The 13745-nt window shown below is 38.1% G+C and overlaps 1 protein-coding gene and 1 pseudogene across 2 annotated transcripts in view; both read left to right on the top strand.

The window, feature by feature from the left end:
* LOC144629157 (uncharacterized) overlaps nucleotides 1-13745 on the top strand; it is a 29525-nt pseudogene that overhangs the window by 9591 nt on the left and 6189 nt on the right. The gene's annotated exons all lie outside the window — the stretch shown is intronic.
* Nucleotides 2067-5921, top strand: LOC144629154 (uncharacterized). Its single transcript, XM_078487360.1, has 4 exons — nucleotides 2067-3114; nucleotides 4227-4363; nucleotides 4788-4933; nucleotides 5160-5921. Exons 2-4 carry the CDS (start codon nucleotides 4308-4310, stop codon nucleotides 5801-5803), a joined length of 846 nt encoding a protein of 281 aa, XP_078343486.1. The 5' UTR covers nucleotides 2067-3114; nucleotides 4227-4307; the 3' UTR covers nucleotides 5804-5921.

The following is a 13745-nucleotide window of genomic DNA, read 5'->3' on the forward strand; positions in this document are numbered from 1 at the left end:
TTCTAAAATGGGTAGGGTAAACTTAGCTGGTGTACTTTTTAGATCGTCCTGTCATCCCTTGTGTCTGAAAAGGAGAAGAAGAAAGACTCTGTCAATAACCCTTGTTACGCGTCCTTAAAAACCAATACTCTATACAAAAGATCAAATCTGAAGTCGTATATTGGACAAAATGTAAATGTTTGATTTTTTTTAAAGGGGAGAAAGTCATGCACACCAAGTTCAGCTGTTCTTCTTTCCATTCTTAAAACAAAAGACCACGACCTGGTCTCTCTTTTTATCGCTTTAAGGACGGAAAGAAAAAACAATCTGCGATTGATTCCATATGACACGCGAATTGCAACCCAAACCATATAGGGGTCTTTTTATTGGCGAGTGCGAAGCGTGAACAAGAGCCTGGGAACGAAATAGACCGACCCGCGAGAGAACGCAAACCCGCCAAAGGCCTTCCTGTGACGCCATGTTCGGACGACACAAATTCATGTAGGCAGGAGAGAAAGCTTGGGCGCTAGGATGTTTTACATCAGCGATTTCTATGCAAACATTAAATCCGTTTCACGCCAAGTTTGCCACGTTATCAGAATGTTACGGCGGAGTTTATGATGAATTCGCTTAATAAGAATTTATTAACCACAGCTGTATAAGCCCTAACAAATAACTTGTCCTATCTTTGTTTCCATGCAACGTCTTACATTTGATATACAGTAAGCCAAAACTGAATTCACGACAGGAAACTTGTTTCCCTTCTATAACATCGGCTCGAATGAGAAACAAACAAGAACTTATCATGGCAGTAAACGTAAAAACAAAACCGAGCTAACATAGAATTGCCAAAGCTTTTATTTTTCCTTCTAGCAAGAAATACTGAATTGTCGGTCACCGATTTTGTGAAGTTTATCTTCTTATTTCATCATTTGCGAAATTTAATGAGACTTGTTAACAACTCGATTGATAACTTCCGTTTGTGCTCGCCATAATTCAAATACACATGACCTTCGTCTAACTTAAAGCGAGACATTAATATAAACATAAAACTGACTTTATGAAAATAAGTGGAGAAGTGGAAACAAGTCAAATACTCGGAAAAGAGATTTTCCGAGTTCCCCAACGGGAGTCGAACCCATGACCTTCCAGAATACCGGTTGGACGCTCTAACCACTGAGCTATGGGGGACTGACGTTTATAACTGACGTTATAAAGCATTGTTTTTAATGTCCTTGTTTTTTCTCTCTGTTTTACTTTTTGTGGGTATTTTATTCGATTTTACACCTGAATTCCTTTGCAGAAACAGACGAAGTAATCATCCACGTACAGTACACTTCTTTTCGAACGTTGGTGAATGTACAAAATAAAAATTAAAAATAAAAACTTCGAGACATTTATTTGCATACACTGCGTCACGAACAAGTAAAAGTTCGTTGTTTGAACAAGACCGTATCAAGAGCTTCTAAAATCTATTAGCGAGAGCGCCAACTTAATTTTTATTCGCCATCTTCTTACTCAAAAATAGTTGTTTAATCACCATTTTGCTGGTTTAACTGAATATAACTTATTTCCAAGTTCAGTTCGCTAGAACACTCTTCGATGTGTTTGTTTAATTTTCTCTGTGTTTTTCCAAAAGTACATAGTAACTATTTTACATTTTAAGGACAGAATCTTGTCAAAAAACAAAAGCTATGTTTACAAAAATGCGACACGTTGACTTAAGAAACAACAATCTGGTGTCACGATTTTTATCTTTGATATGTCAATCGATTCATTCTTTCGACGTCGAGCAAAAAGACCGCTCAAAATCCGCGGTAAATTCACAGACAAATGAATAAAGAACTTTTACAAATAAAAAAATTGCAGGTTTCCGGCGACCAAAGCCCGCCTACTTTCCTGAAAATTAATCAGTAAAATATTTTTTCCATATAGGTTCATTCTAACGAAAAGTAATTAAAGAATTCTAGTTTCTAGCATCTTATTCGCCTTTTTCTGTGCTTTATCTGTTTACACATAATTGTGAATAATTCACAAGGCATAATATTTTAAATTGACTTCGCGTTCTGAACACCTTACAGACTGTTGAATTTCAGATCGAAATATCCGGTTTCTAAATTCAAAAAATTGTGCGACGATTTTTTAATCGGCGTGCTCCCGTTCATAGACATTATGTCCTATAGAGTGACAACTTGTGAGAAGACATCTCGTTCAATGCAAATTCGAATATTTATACGCTAGGAATTGTGTTTTCCTTGATCGCCCAAACTAAATTCACAAGAGGAAATTAACTTCCTTCGCCCCTACTTCGCGTATGCAAAAAATTAACGAGCGCCAGTTAGACACATTCTAACAGGATTGTTTTTGGAGAATAACTATAAAGATTCACTGCCTGGTGAGCGAGGAATGAAAAATGAAAGAGGGCGAACCGAGATGGCCAGTATTTAAAATAGTTAGTAGAAGAAGATAGAACTGTGAATAGGACTTACGTTAAGAATGGAAAGTGAAGGAAACTCGCCTATCTATTTTGTACTGAGCAAGACACAGAATACAAAACAAGGAAACTGGAAAAAAGTGAAGACCAGGAGAGACTGTCAGACAAGGTTGGAGAAGAATAAATGCATTTATAAAACGCGGGCATTGGCGCTACGAGCCTTGAAAAGGACAGATTGTTATAAAGAAGAGTAATTTACAGGCCCATTCCTTTTCCCATGAGTGAAGAGGCAACCGGCAAGCCAAGTGAATGAAGTAAGTCAAAATAAAGGAAAATTTATTTCCGCCATATATTATTGATGGTTTTGTTTACTGGCTGGTGAGCGATCGCGAGGAATGAGAGATAAGCCCAAAAGGAGGGCAAACCGAGATGGCCAGTGTTTAAACAAGTCAGAAGAAGATGGAACTGGAATGGACTTTTTTTACGAATGGAGAGTGAAGAGAACCCGCGCATATTGTAATAAACATGAAGACAAGACAGCTTCCAAGACAGGAGAAGACGAAAGTGGAATAAGTGAGTCTAAAAAACGCGCGGTTGGATGCCGCGATTCTTGCATGCTTAGGACAGATTATTCTGGAGGATAATAATTTATACAGACTAATTTCCATTCCCCACGAGTGAAGAGACAACCAGCAAGTCAAGTAAGTCAAAATAGAAGCAAATTATTTCCGCCATATTAGGATGGTTTTGTTTACTTTCGTTCAGCCATTTCAACTATAGCATACTAAATTGACCACAACTAGCATAGACTGCACCATTAGCCGTTCTTGTGATAGGATTCGATTTTCGCCTCCGATTGCCGCGGGAACACTGAATAACGTAACCGAATTCTGGTGATAAAGAGATTCACCAGAAAACTCGAGACAAAAACAAACAAAATTTGTATTCTTAATAATGCACATATTACTGCCTGAGGCATACGAGCCCGAAATTTACAGAACTATCACGCTGGGAGGAATTTCTAAGGGATCTCTTTTTCATTCTCAAAAAACTCAATTTATTTTTCACGTGGTGCAAAATTACAAATAACACTTGTCACTTAAATCAACAGTCCAGTTAAAACTTTTGAAATCTATAGTTGAATGAAGAAATTTACAGTAAAACGGGAATGCCGGAGAGAAATTCTTTTGACCTGCAGTATTTCACAGATTTCCACAAGTACGAACAATGCAAAGTTTCTCGTTGGGTGCCTTTTCCTGAAGTACGATATATTTATCAATTCCACAATTAATAAGTGGGGAACGTAACATCGCTAACTTTTAATTTGAGCGGCTGTAAATGAGTCAAATATATACCAAACGTTTTTTAATTAACATCAAAATCGGAATAGCTTTGCTCAATCTACTTCGGTTTTCCTCAGAAAAGAAAAATGTACCAGGCATACAAAAAAAAGGTTTTTGCTCTTTGAACTACATGGAGGCTGCACCTACAAGAAAGTAGAGCGATAGAAAAATTTAACACGTGTTTGTTTGATTTTTTATTTGTTTGGCTGGCTTCGTTGTTCGTAGAAAATACAATACTGAATATTTTCAAAACACAAAAACTTCATTTGCTTAAATGCTCCAAGGTAAACGAAGAAATGTCTTTCTGTCAATTGATTGTTCATATCTTACTTTTGTCATAAACATTATTTCTTCCAACTCAACCATTGGATAAAACTCAGAAAGTTAAACATTCAGTCCTGCGAGTTCTATCTTGTTATCTTATAAATTATGCATTGATGAGATTTTACTGAGTCAAGGTTTCTCTATAGGCCATTATTCTTGTAACAAGAGTACAGCAAAGATAGCAGAGAAGTTTCCTCCTTCTTACTTGCGATCGCGGAAAGAGAACGATGTTGTCCCGTATTTTGTTGGTTTTGTTTTTCGTCTCCTGTTTCTCTACAATCAGGTGAGAAAATTAATTGTTCTTCCTCTATTTAGTTGATAGCGTTGGTGGCTTTCATTAAATTTTGCCCAAATAGTTGACTGCGCAGATTTATTGGCAAGTAGTTTTAAGTCGCTCTCGATTCGTCCAGAAATTCCGAAGAAATTTGTTGCGGAATATTGAAAAAACAAGGAGAACTGTCTAAAATATTCCACGGAAAGTACGAGAGAAACTATATTCAATTCATCTATCAAACAGCGTTTGAATTCAGAAAATTTAGATGAAGCTTTCCCGATACATTGTTAAATTAAATAGTTTAACCTCGAACACATCTTCGAAAGGGAAGCTTTAAGCACTTCATTGCCACATGATCTGTCGATTTATTACACAGAGAAGAATAACCAAAATTCGATATTTCAAAACTAATCTTGTTTCATTTATCCTTCAGAGGATTGGATCAGAAGCGATACAGAGTGCTCGAGATGGACTTAAAAGGCAATCTGTACTTTTACAAGACTGCACTGCTCTGCAAGTACGAAATTATTAAGCGGCTGGGCAATGGAAAATACCACCTGGTACAAAAGAGCCCAATAGGTAATTCATCAGTTCATGACAAGTTTGAAATCTTCACATACCTTATAACTTGAAAGATTTCATTCTCCTTTACCACTTAGAAATTATGTAACATCAGATTTTACAGTTTTAGGGGATAAAAAAACTATTGCTCAATAATGTAGAAAAATTGCATGCACAGATATCAAAGACGGCTCAAGGAAAAAGTCAATGTATGCCAATTTTTCTTTATTATTTCTGTACACAGGACTGAGCAAGGTGTCCCCAGCATTGAACTGCAAGGACCTGAAACAGAAAGCGCCATCACTCGTGTCAGGCGTCTATTGGATAGACCCAGATGGTGGTTCCCATGGTAACGCATTCCAGGCCTTCTGCGACCAACAGACCGACGGAGGGGGCTGGACATTAGTTTGGAGTTACACCTTCACAGCTTACTCAAGTTTCACGAGTAGCGCAAACGCTGTCACCCCGCGTCCAACCTGGAAGATCAGCTCTGCTAACACTCGAGTGTCTACAACAGTTCCACTGAGTGAGACGCATTACGAGGCCATGAACTTTGCTTTGTGGCGCACCATTGGCAAGGAATTCCTGATCAAGAGCAACATCAACAACTGGATCGCATGCAAGGAAGGCACTGGCAGCATAGTGCAACAGAAGGCGGGATCAATCACTTGTAAACTGGTTAAACAGGTTTCTAAGCAGTGTGCTGGTGTAGTGCCAAAATCGTTGGTGCTTTACACCTACGGACCGTACCTCTCCAGCAGCAGCTTGTACTATTACTTTGATAGTAGCACAAGTGCTAATATGCCTACCCATGATCCATGTGGAAAAAACCAAGCAAATCAGTTAAAAGGTGTGACTAATCCACATGGAAATATTTTTGTCCGTTAAGTCGTCGCTAACTGTGACGCGAGGACAGTTTCCCAATGCTTGCTTTAGGGTTTTAATGGAATAAATATAAGGTTTTACACAGCTTTGCAAAAAACATTATGAACTAAGCTTGGTTTACTAGAAGCTTCTGTAACATTAGACTGTAACATGAGTCAAACATTATATTGGGTTTTTTATCATTGTCAAACTTATCGATTTAGTATTTTTTTTTTTTTTTATATTTTTATGCGGTATTTGCAACATTGTAGGGAAATTGCAAAAAACAAATAAACACGAGGTTTACTAACGGGAAACTTTTGTCTAATTTGATTCATTTCCAACCTCGTTCCCAGGGCTTTTCCCTTGGTGATTTGGAACGGGCGGGAAAATAAATCACCAAGGGAAAAGCCCTGGGAACGAGGTTGATTCATTTCCAATTTCTTTTGTCCTCAATTTTCCCAGGTTAAATATTTTTGTGTTGAGTGCTAAGTCATATCAAGCCTAAAGCCAAATTATCATTACATGCATGATACGCAGGCTGTTTCTAGTTTATGCAATTCACGCCAACTCTTCCAGGCAAGCAAAGTGGTGTCATAGCTGAGTCCTTTGTAGCTTTTCATACGCTTTGTAATGGCCATCCCCCACGGGATGTTCTTCAGTACCTCCACCCATCCCCCCTTAACTGCTTTGACCTTCCGAGATAATGCTCAGCTATCCCTATCAATGCACGTTTTTTTTTACCTTCAACCTTTCGATTTAACATGATTTTCCACAGTATGTATTGAATGCTACGATTTTATTGGATGCGCAAAACGTGCAAGGCTACATATGAGATCGGTTGATAACTTTAATTAAAACCATCATACTAAAAAAAAATAATTTTCAAAGCGCGCAGCTTTGTTAAAAGAACAAGGCTTTTGAGCTTCTCTTTAGAAATTTTTAGACTCATATCTATGAAGTTAGATCGTGGACAAAATGTTCGACTCGTCGTTTCGTTATTGCGTTTCGTCATTTCGAGTCGTCGTTTTCTGGGTTCGACTCGTCGAAATGTCAGTTCGTTTCGGCGTTTTACGAGGTCGACTCGTCGTCTCCTGAGTTCGACTCGTCGTCTTGTCTGTTCAACTCGTCGGATGACCTGTTCGACTCGTCGTTTTGCATAGTTGGTCGTTATGTCGTTTCGTCGTTTCGACTCGTTTTCGTGTTCGACTTTTCTAGGCTATAATTCAGTACAAAATATATGAAGTATAACTTGATTCTTTGCAATGTTATAAATACATGAAGTCGGAACGCGGAACGGCGGAACGAGAATCGGTGTAACGATTTTTTTAAAATAACTTAATTAATGAAGTGCTATGAACCAAATTTAATTTATAAATTTTCAGTTTGGAGACCTGCAAACAGCAGTACTGCTGGAACCGATTCTTTTTCTTCGCAATATCGGTATATGGCATATATGATCTCTAGACTTTAATACGTAAAACTAGGCAAAGAAACACAGAAGCAAACCAACAGTAAAAAGTATCCCCCAAAATAAAGGGCACCAACATCTTAATCCTTTAAGGTCGCTCCAGAGCCAGGATTTCGAGTTTATTTTGAGTGAGAATTTCAAAAAAGAAGCGCGACTGCCCTTCGGACTTTCACGCCCCAGCCAATCGAGACAATGAAACGTACAAAACCGAAGCAAATCAACGAAGCCGTTGGAAAAAAAAAGAAAGGGCCTGAGAAGTTATTGATTTCGTAAGAAAAAGAAATAAAGAAAACGAAAAGCCCACAACAAGGGGTATTTTCAGTTGGTCACCCATCCAAGTACTAACCCCGACCAACAGGGCTTAACTTTGGCGAACGGACAAGAACGTTGCTTTCCATGTGGTATCAGGAAGAGCGCGTTAATGACGTAAATCAGCTCATAAAAGTTAAGACCAGTTTTGGCAGGAAAGTACCGAGTTTCCAAAAAGATCCATTTTAGCCAGGTATTTCTTTTTCTCTATTTTCATGACTCTTAAAACCCTTTGTCTCGTCTGACACTGATACCACAAGGAAAGTAGCCAGCGTAGCTTGGCGTTCTAGTCTAGTCTGCCTTCCGCCGTCGCTTTGCTCGCGCGCGCGATTTCTCGCTCCCCCTGACTGACTAGAACGCCAAGCTACGCTGGCTACAAGGAAAGCATTGGTTTTCGTCTGATCGCTGAAGTTAAGCCCTGTTGGGCGGGGTTAGTACTTGGATGGGTGACATACTAAAAATACCCCTTGTTGTGGGCTTTTCATTTTCTTTCTTTCTTTTTCTTACAAAATCAGTAAGTTTTCGACCCTTCTATTTTTTTTATCCAACGGCTTCGTTGACTTGCTTCGGTTTTAGGTACGTTTCATTGTCTCGATTGGCGCGTAAAAGTCCGAAGGGCAGTCCCGCTTCTCCTGACACTCGAAATAAACTCGAAATCCTTAGAAGATGCGGGTGCCCTTTATTTTGTGGGATACTTTTTACTGTTGGTTTGCTTCTTTGTTTCTTTCCCTAGTTTTACGTAATTAAGTCTAGAGATCAAATAAGCCATATATACCGATATTGCGAAGAAAAAAAAAATGGTTCCAGGTACTGCTGTCTGCAGGGTCTGCAAAGTGAAAACTTTTTAATTTAATTTCGTTCATAGCAATAAATAAATTAAGTTTTTAAAAAAATTCGTTACACCGATTCTCGTTCCGCCGTTCCGCGTTCCGACTTCATGTATTTATAACATTGCAAAGAATCAAGTAATACTTCATATATTTTGTAATGAATTATAGCCTAGAAAAGTCGAACACGAAAACGAGTCGAAACGACGAAACGACATAACGACCAACTATGCAAAACGACGAGTCGAACCGGTCATCCGACGAGTCGAACAGACAAGACGACGAGTCGAACTCAGGAGACGACAAGTCGACCTCGTAAAACGCCGAAACGAACTGACATTTCGACGAGTCGAACCCAGAAAACGACGACTCGAAATGACGAAACGCAATAACGAAACGACGAGTCGAACATTTTGTCCACGATCTAACTTCATACATATCTCATGTTTAGTTTGAGGCATGGTCAATTATGGCATTTATAGCACTTGGTCATTACTTGCTAAAAGCCGGTTCAAGGTTGCAATTGTTCTCTCTGAATTTAGTTCCTCCCTTTCTGAAGGTGTCCCAAACAGTTCCAAAGTTTTTTTTTATTCTTCTCAAACTTTTCAGTGACATTTATATATTTTTAAGTCTGCGAGCAAGGTTACCGTTGGGCTATTCGCGCGAGTGGAGTCTGGGAGCCAGAGGAGCGAGTCGAGAAACAGGCTTGTCATTAGTGAGCTTGCTCGCACGTGGGTTAGCCAGTAGTGTTACTTGACTGACAACTGCAACATACATTTTTTTTTTTCAAATGTCTTTGGTGTAAACATGCTAACAGTACCAAACTGAAACATGTAAAGGCAAAATAAAATCAGTGCTATATGAAACTTCCCCCCTCTAAAATTTCGGAAGTAAAAACATGGGCGCGGTGTTTTACCAGGGTTTTATTATCAAACACGGAGCTCAGCAAAAGCAGATCTAAGTAATATAATTAACCTAGAAGACGCAAGATACATACATTTCCTAATATCGATATATTTTCGAAGTGCAACACCTCAGCTGAAGGTCATCTTTCAGTATCCATTTCGCTAACACGCCTTTTCCGTTTCAGACCTGGATTGCGGAATGAACCAACAGTTTGTTGCAACTCCCTGCTTACTAAACTGAGACGCATATCAAAATATTACTTATGTTTTTATTACGACGTTTTTTGAAGAGAGCTTAGTCATCTCGTAGTCATTTCTAAGTTATGCCTCCCAGGAAGCGTTCTCGGGGAAAGTCATCCGTCGTGTCTGACCGCCCAAAACGAGCCAAACGGGCCAAGACGATCAGGCAATCGGATTAAAGAGAAAACGCGCTTGAAATTGACAATGCAACCATCAGCCATCTCCAGACAGAACAGACCCCCATACAACCAGCAGGCTCTTTTAATTTCAGCGCTTTAAATATCACCAATTTTGCCGCCGTTTCGCAAGCTGTGGGCCTCAAAGGAAATTTATCTCACGACCCAGGCTTGTTCCGTAAAAGGCATTAAAATATTGTGTCGATTTTTATGATCCCTCTACCCAAAATATCAGAAACACAACTTTTGTTTCCGTGTTCTCAGCTTGATTTTCCTTTTGTTCCTTTCTTCTCAATTATTTTATGGTCATGTTGTCTTGTTCGCTGAAACCGCTGGGTTAGCCTCGAAGCTATTCGGTCTGCACTTTCCGAGAATAACTTGGCCGGCTGCTATTTGAAAAAAAAAAAAAAAAAGGTTCTGTCCATGATCAGTGTGCGACATACAAACCAAATCAGTTAAATTAATGATGTAACTATATAATCCACAGGGAAACACTTTAATTCGTTATATTAACGGCTGACTTTGTAAAATATAACGTGAAGCTGTTTGAAGGCAAAGATTACCAATGCCAACTAAAAGTTTTAATGGGCTAAGGTTTCTTTCAATAAAAGAGCTTTTTATAAAGCTGTTGGAAGGAGCTGAATTTAAAGTGATTTTATATTTTATTTTTACCTTCGGAAAACAAATGAACATGCTTTTAGCTACGGTATAGTAGACCGTAAATGGAACTGAATATCATGTAAAAGTGTATCAAGATGAAACTGATCATGTAAATACTTTGCTATATACCTGGTATTTTTAAGGTAACCTGTGATTGGTCTAATGTTGCAATAGAATGTGTTTTCAATAACTTTGTATTTACGAGAACTTAATGTCGGATTTAATTTCTCTGTTCTACGTTTTGTGGCTGGTGGTCACCCTACAGAAATTTTTTGATCTGAAGTTCGACCAAACTTTTGCAGCCTATCATATACTTCCACTAGCATTTGACTGTTTGAACAACTTCGCCGCTGCCTACAGCAACGTAGCCTCCCACGCAGTCGTTTTAAGGGGCGATCGTGAGTGAAACACGACTGCACGAGGCATACGCGCTCTTTTCAAATCGTAAACTACACTGAGATCACATTTAGAAAGTACGACCAAAAGACTCTGTTGACCCGGCTAAGCAAGACGGCGTGGTTGGTAGGCTTCGTTATGATTTTGGCAAATATTACATCAGTGAGTGAAAATGAAAGACCTACATAGTATGCAAGTCAGAATGAAGGATTACGACCAAGATATCCAACTACAGTAAATAAGACGTTCTTATAAAAAAAGTTTTAATACTTTCTGTATTTTATATATACTCAGCCCTGGTCTCGAGTCCATGCGAGTATTCATGTTATATTTACAAGACCAGAAATGCGAAATCAATATTCAAGGGAGCTACGTCAAGAACAAAGCACCATGAAAAATTGGCAACTATCTCAAGTTGGTCGTTCGTAATCCATCATTATCTTCATCAGTCGAAATCATCCTTGTTTATTTGCGGGTTTAAATCACTCCGTTGATGTTTTTCTATGTTAGAAAAACTCTTATTTTGAGGTTTCCTTCAAATTGAAAATAATCAGAAAAATGGCTTTAATGACGCATTGTAGCTCCTTTAGGGTTAAAAATGAGGTTTTATATTTGCATAAATGTGACAAACAAACACACTTATCACCGAGAACTCAAACATTCGTGATCAAATAACGCAAAATCCTAAACAAAAATTAGACAACGTATATCTCAGCTGTTCGTCTTAACCAAATCAACAAAGGCAATAACAAACATTAGACAACGAACCACTAAGCGGGGAAGCTCCGCCCCGAAGTCTAAACCCTTATCCTTCCCGTACCATTTTAGACAGAAAAGGTAACCCTTCTGTATAATTTCGACAGGAAAATGGTACCCCTTGCACATACGTACAAAAGGACTGTAACTCCGTAAAATTTAAATAAACGACCGTTCGGTTCGTATGTTCGAAATATTTTCAAAGGTATTTTTAAAAGTACCGTATTGATAAGGAAAAACATAATTTGCATTTACTTTCAACATACGCGGCAACAATGCTAGTTTCGTCAGTAGACCTCGTCACTTGGTAGCCATTTACATACCTAAATGACAGTTTTCCTAGCTACCCTTTCGTATACCCCAACTCGTGAAATCCCTTCCCCCCTTTTATATACTACAGCTTGAAAGCGGTACACCATTCAGGCGGAGCTCGAGCCTCCCCTTATAGTTTATTATAGGCAGTTCCCCCACCCCGGGGACAAACCAACACTGACAAAGACTCAAATATAACACATGTTATATTCTCACCGACGAAATTTGCGTGCCGAATCACATTGACAAATAAATGAATAGTTGTACCACATCTCGGAAGACGAAGGTCTATTAGACAAATACCAATGCCATTGCTTTTAAGACACTAAAATTTTAATTTAAGATTCTTAACTGAAAGAAAAATACAAAGCACTGAAAGCATGAGGGCTGGAGCTTCGTGTTCGTTGACAAATACTATTGTGTGAAATCAATTGATTTGCAAACACGATATGCTTTCAAACGCATCGTTAAAAGTAGTTATACAGGTATAATTTAAGTTTATATACACAGGTGCCATGTTCTCAAAGTGGTTAAATAAAAAATCATTTAAGTTTAATTTAGCTTTGTACACACAGGTTTCGTTTTCTCAAAGTTGTCCAAAACAACTTCTAACAGTTTAAACTATTTCTCCAGTTGTTAATCACGATAGCTAAGTTTGCATAAAGGACAAGAATTTCTATTCTCTTTATCAATCTTTTGCAATAACTTATTTTGAATTTTTGTTTACAAAGAACAGTTAGAAAACTCAATAAAATCACAATCCATTTGATATGAAGGCTACAGTCACTTTTGTTTATTCAGGTCGAATCGACCTTAGAAGCAATTCACCTCAGTGAATTAGGCTATGAAAACAAAACATGACAAACAAATTAATAAAGAATTGATGACTTTACTTCAGTGGACAAATTGACCACTTAACGAGCCATTCTAACGTATAACGTATCGCTCTTCAACAAGAGGCGCATTCAGTTTGAAACAGCGAAAAGTGAGTATCGAAGAAGCCCTGGTTTAGTTGTTGGTTTTTCTTCATGCGATACCGAATTTGACTTGTTTTCTTTTGTTCTCTCTTTTAGTTGTTTTCCAGGCGCTGAATTACCTAAAGGTTAGTGATTTGTTTTTATCTGGCCTTTTGTAATTTACCTTTGTAGCTGAAACTACAAAATGACCGAAGTGGCACCAACTCCACGGGATTACTGATGTGGAGAAATGCAAAACTCAAAATATACTAGTAGGTTTTTAAAAGGACTTGATTCCTTCATAAGCGCAGAAATTCAGAAATTTTTTTAAGTTTTTTTTTTTATAATTATTGTTAAATTGGCTATTATTTTGAGAAACTTAATACTTCTTCATTGTTGAATCCCTTTAAAAAACAAGGTGGTCGGGGTTAAAGGAGCTACTTCACGGACAACGCATCTTAAAAAAAATTCAAGTTTGTCGATTGTAATCCGTCTTTATCTTCGTCAGTCGAAACCATCCTTGTTTATTTTCGAGTTTTCAAACAATTATTAGATGAGGTTTTCGTGATATCCGGAATAATCAAGGTCAAGGTAAGTGTTATCAGCCTCAGCCTTTGGCTTCGGCTGATAACACTTACCTTGACCTTGATTATTCCGGATATCACAAAAACCGAATCTAATAATTGTTTTATTATACATTGTTTTTCTGATAAAGAAACTAATGAAAAAACGATTTCTACCTGTTTCAAAACTTGTGCTAATTCCGGCTGAATGCTTTTTCCTCAAAGTATTTCGTGGAATAGTTCCTTCCCAAATTTTGTTAGTCATTTTGTGTTTTCTGAGGTCTTCTGAGACTTGTCCAGTCATTTCTAAACTTAGGTCAAATTTATTCTCGGTTGAAAAAGCGAATCGACGAACTTAAATCGAATTTCCTTTGCCGCCAGATGCCCGACACATT

The sequence above is a fragment of the Oculina patagonica genome, chromosome 10 (genome assembly GCF_052425735.1).
Source record: "Oculina patagonica isolate OP01 chromosome 10, crgOcupat, whole genome shotgun sequence".
NCBI classification, from domain to species: Eukaryota; Metazoa; Cnidaria; class Anthozoa; order Scleractinia; family Oculinidae; genus Oculina; species Oculina patagonica.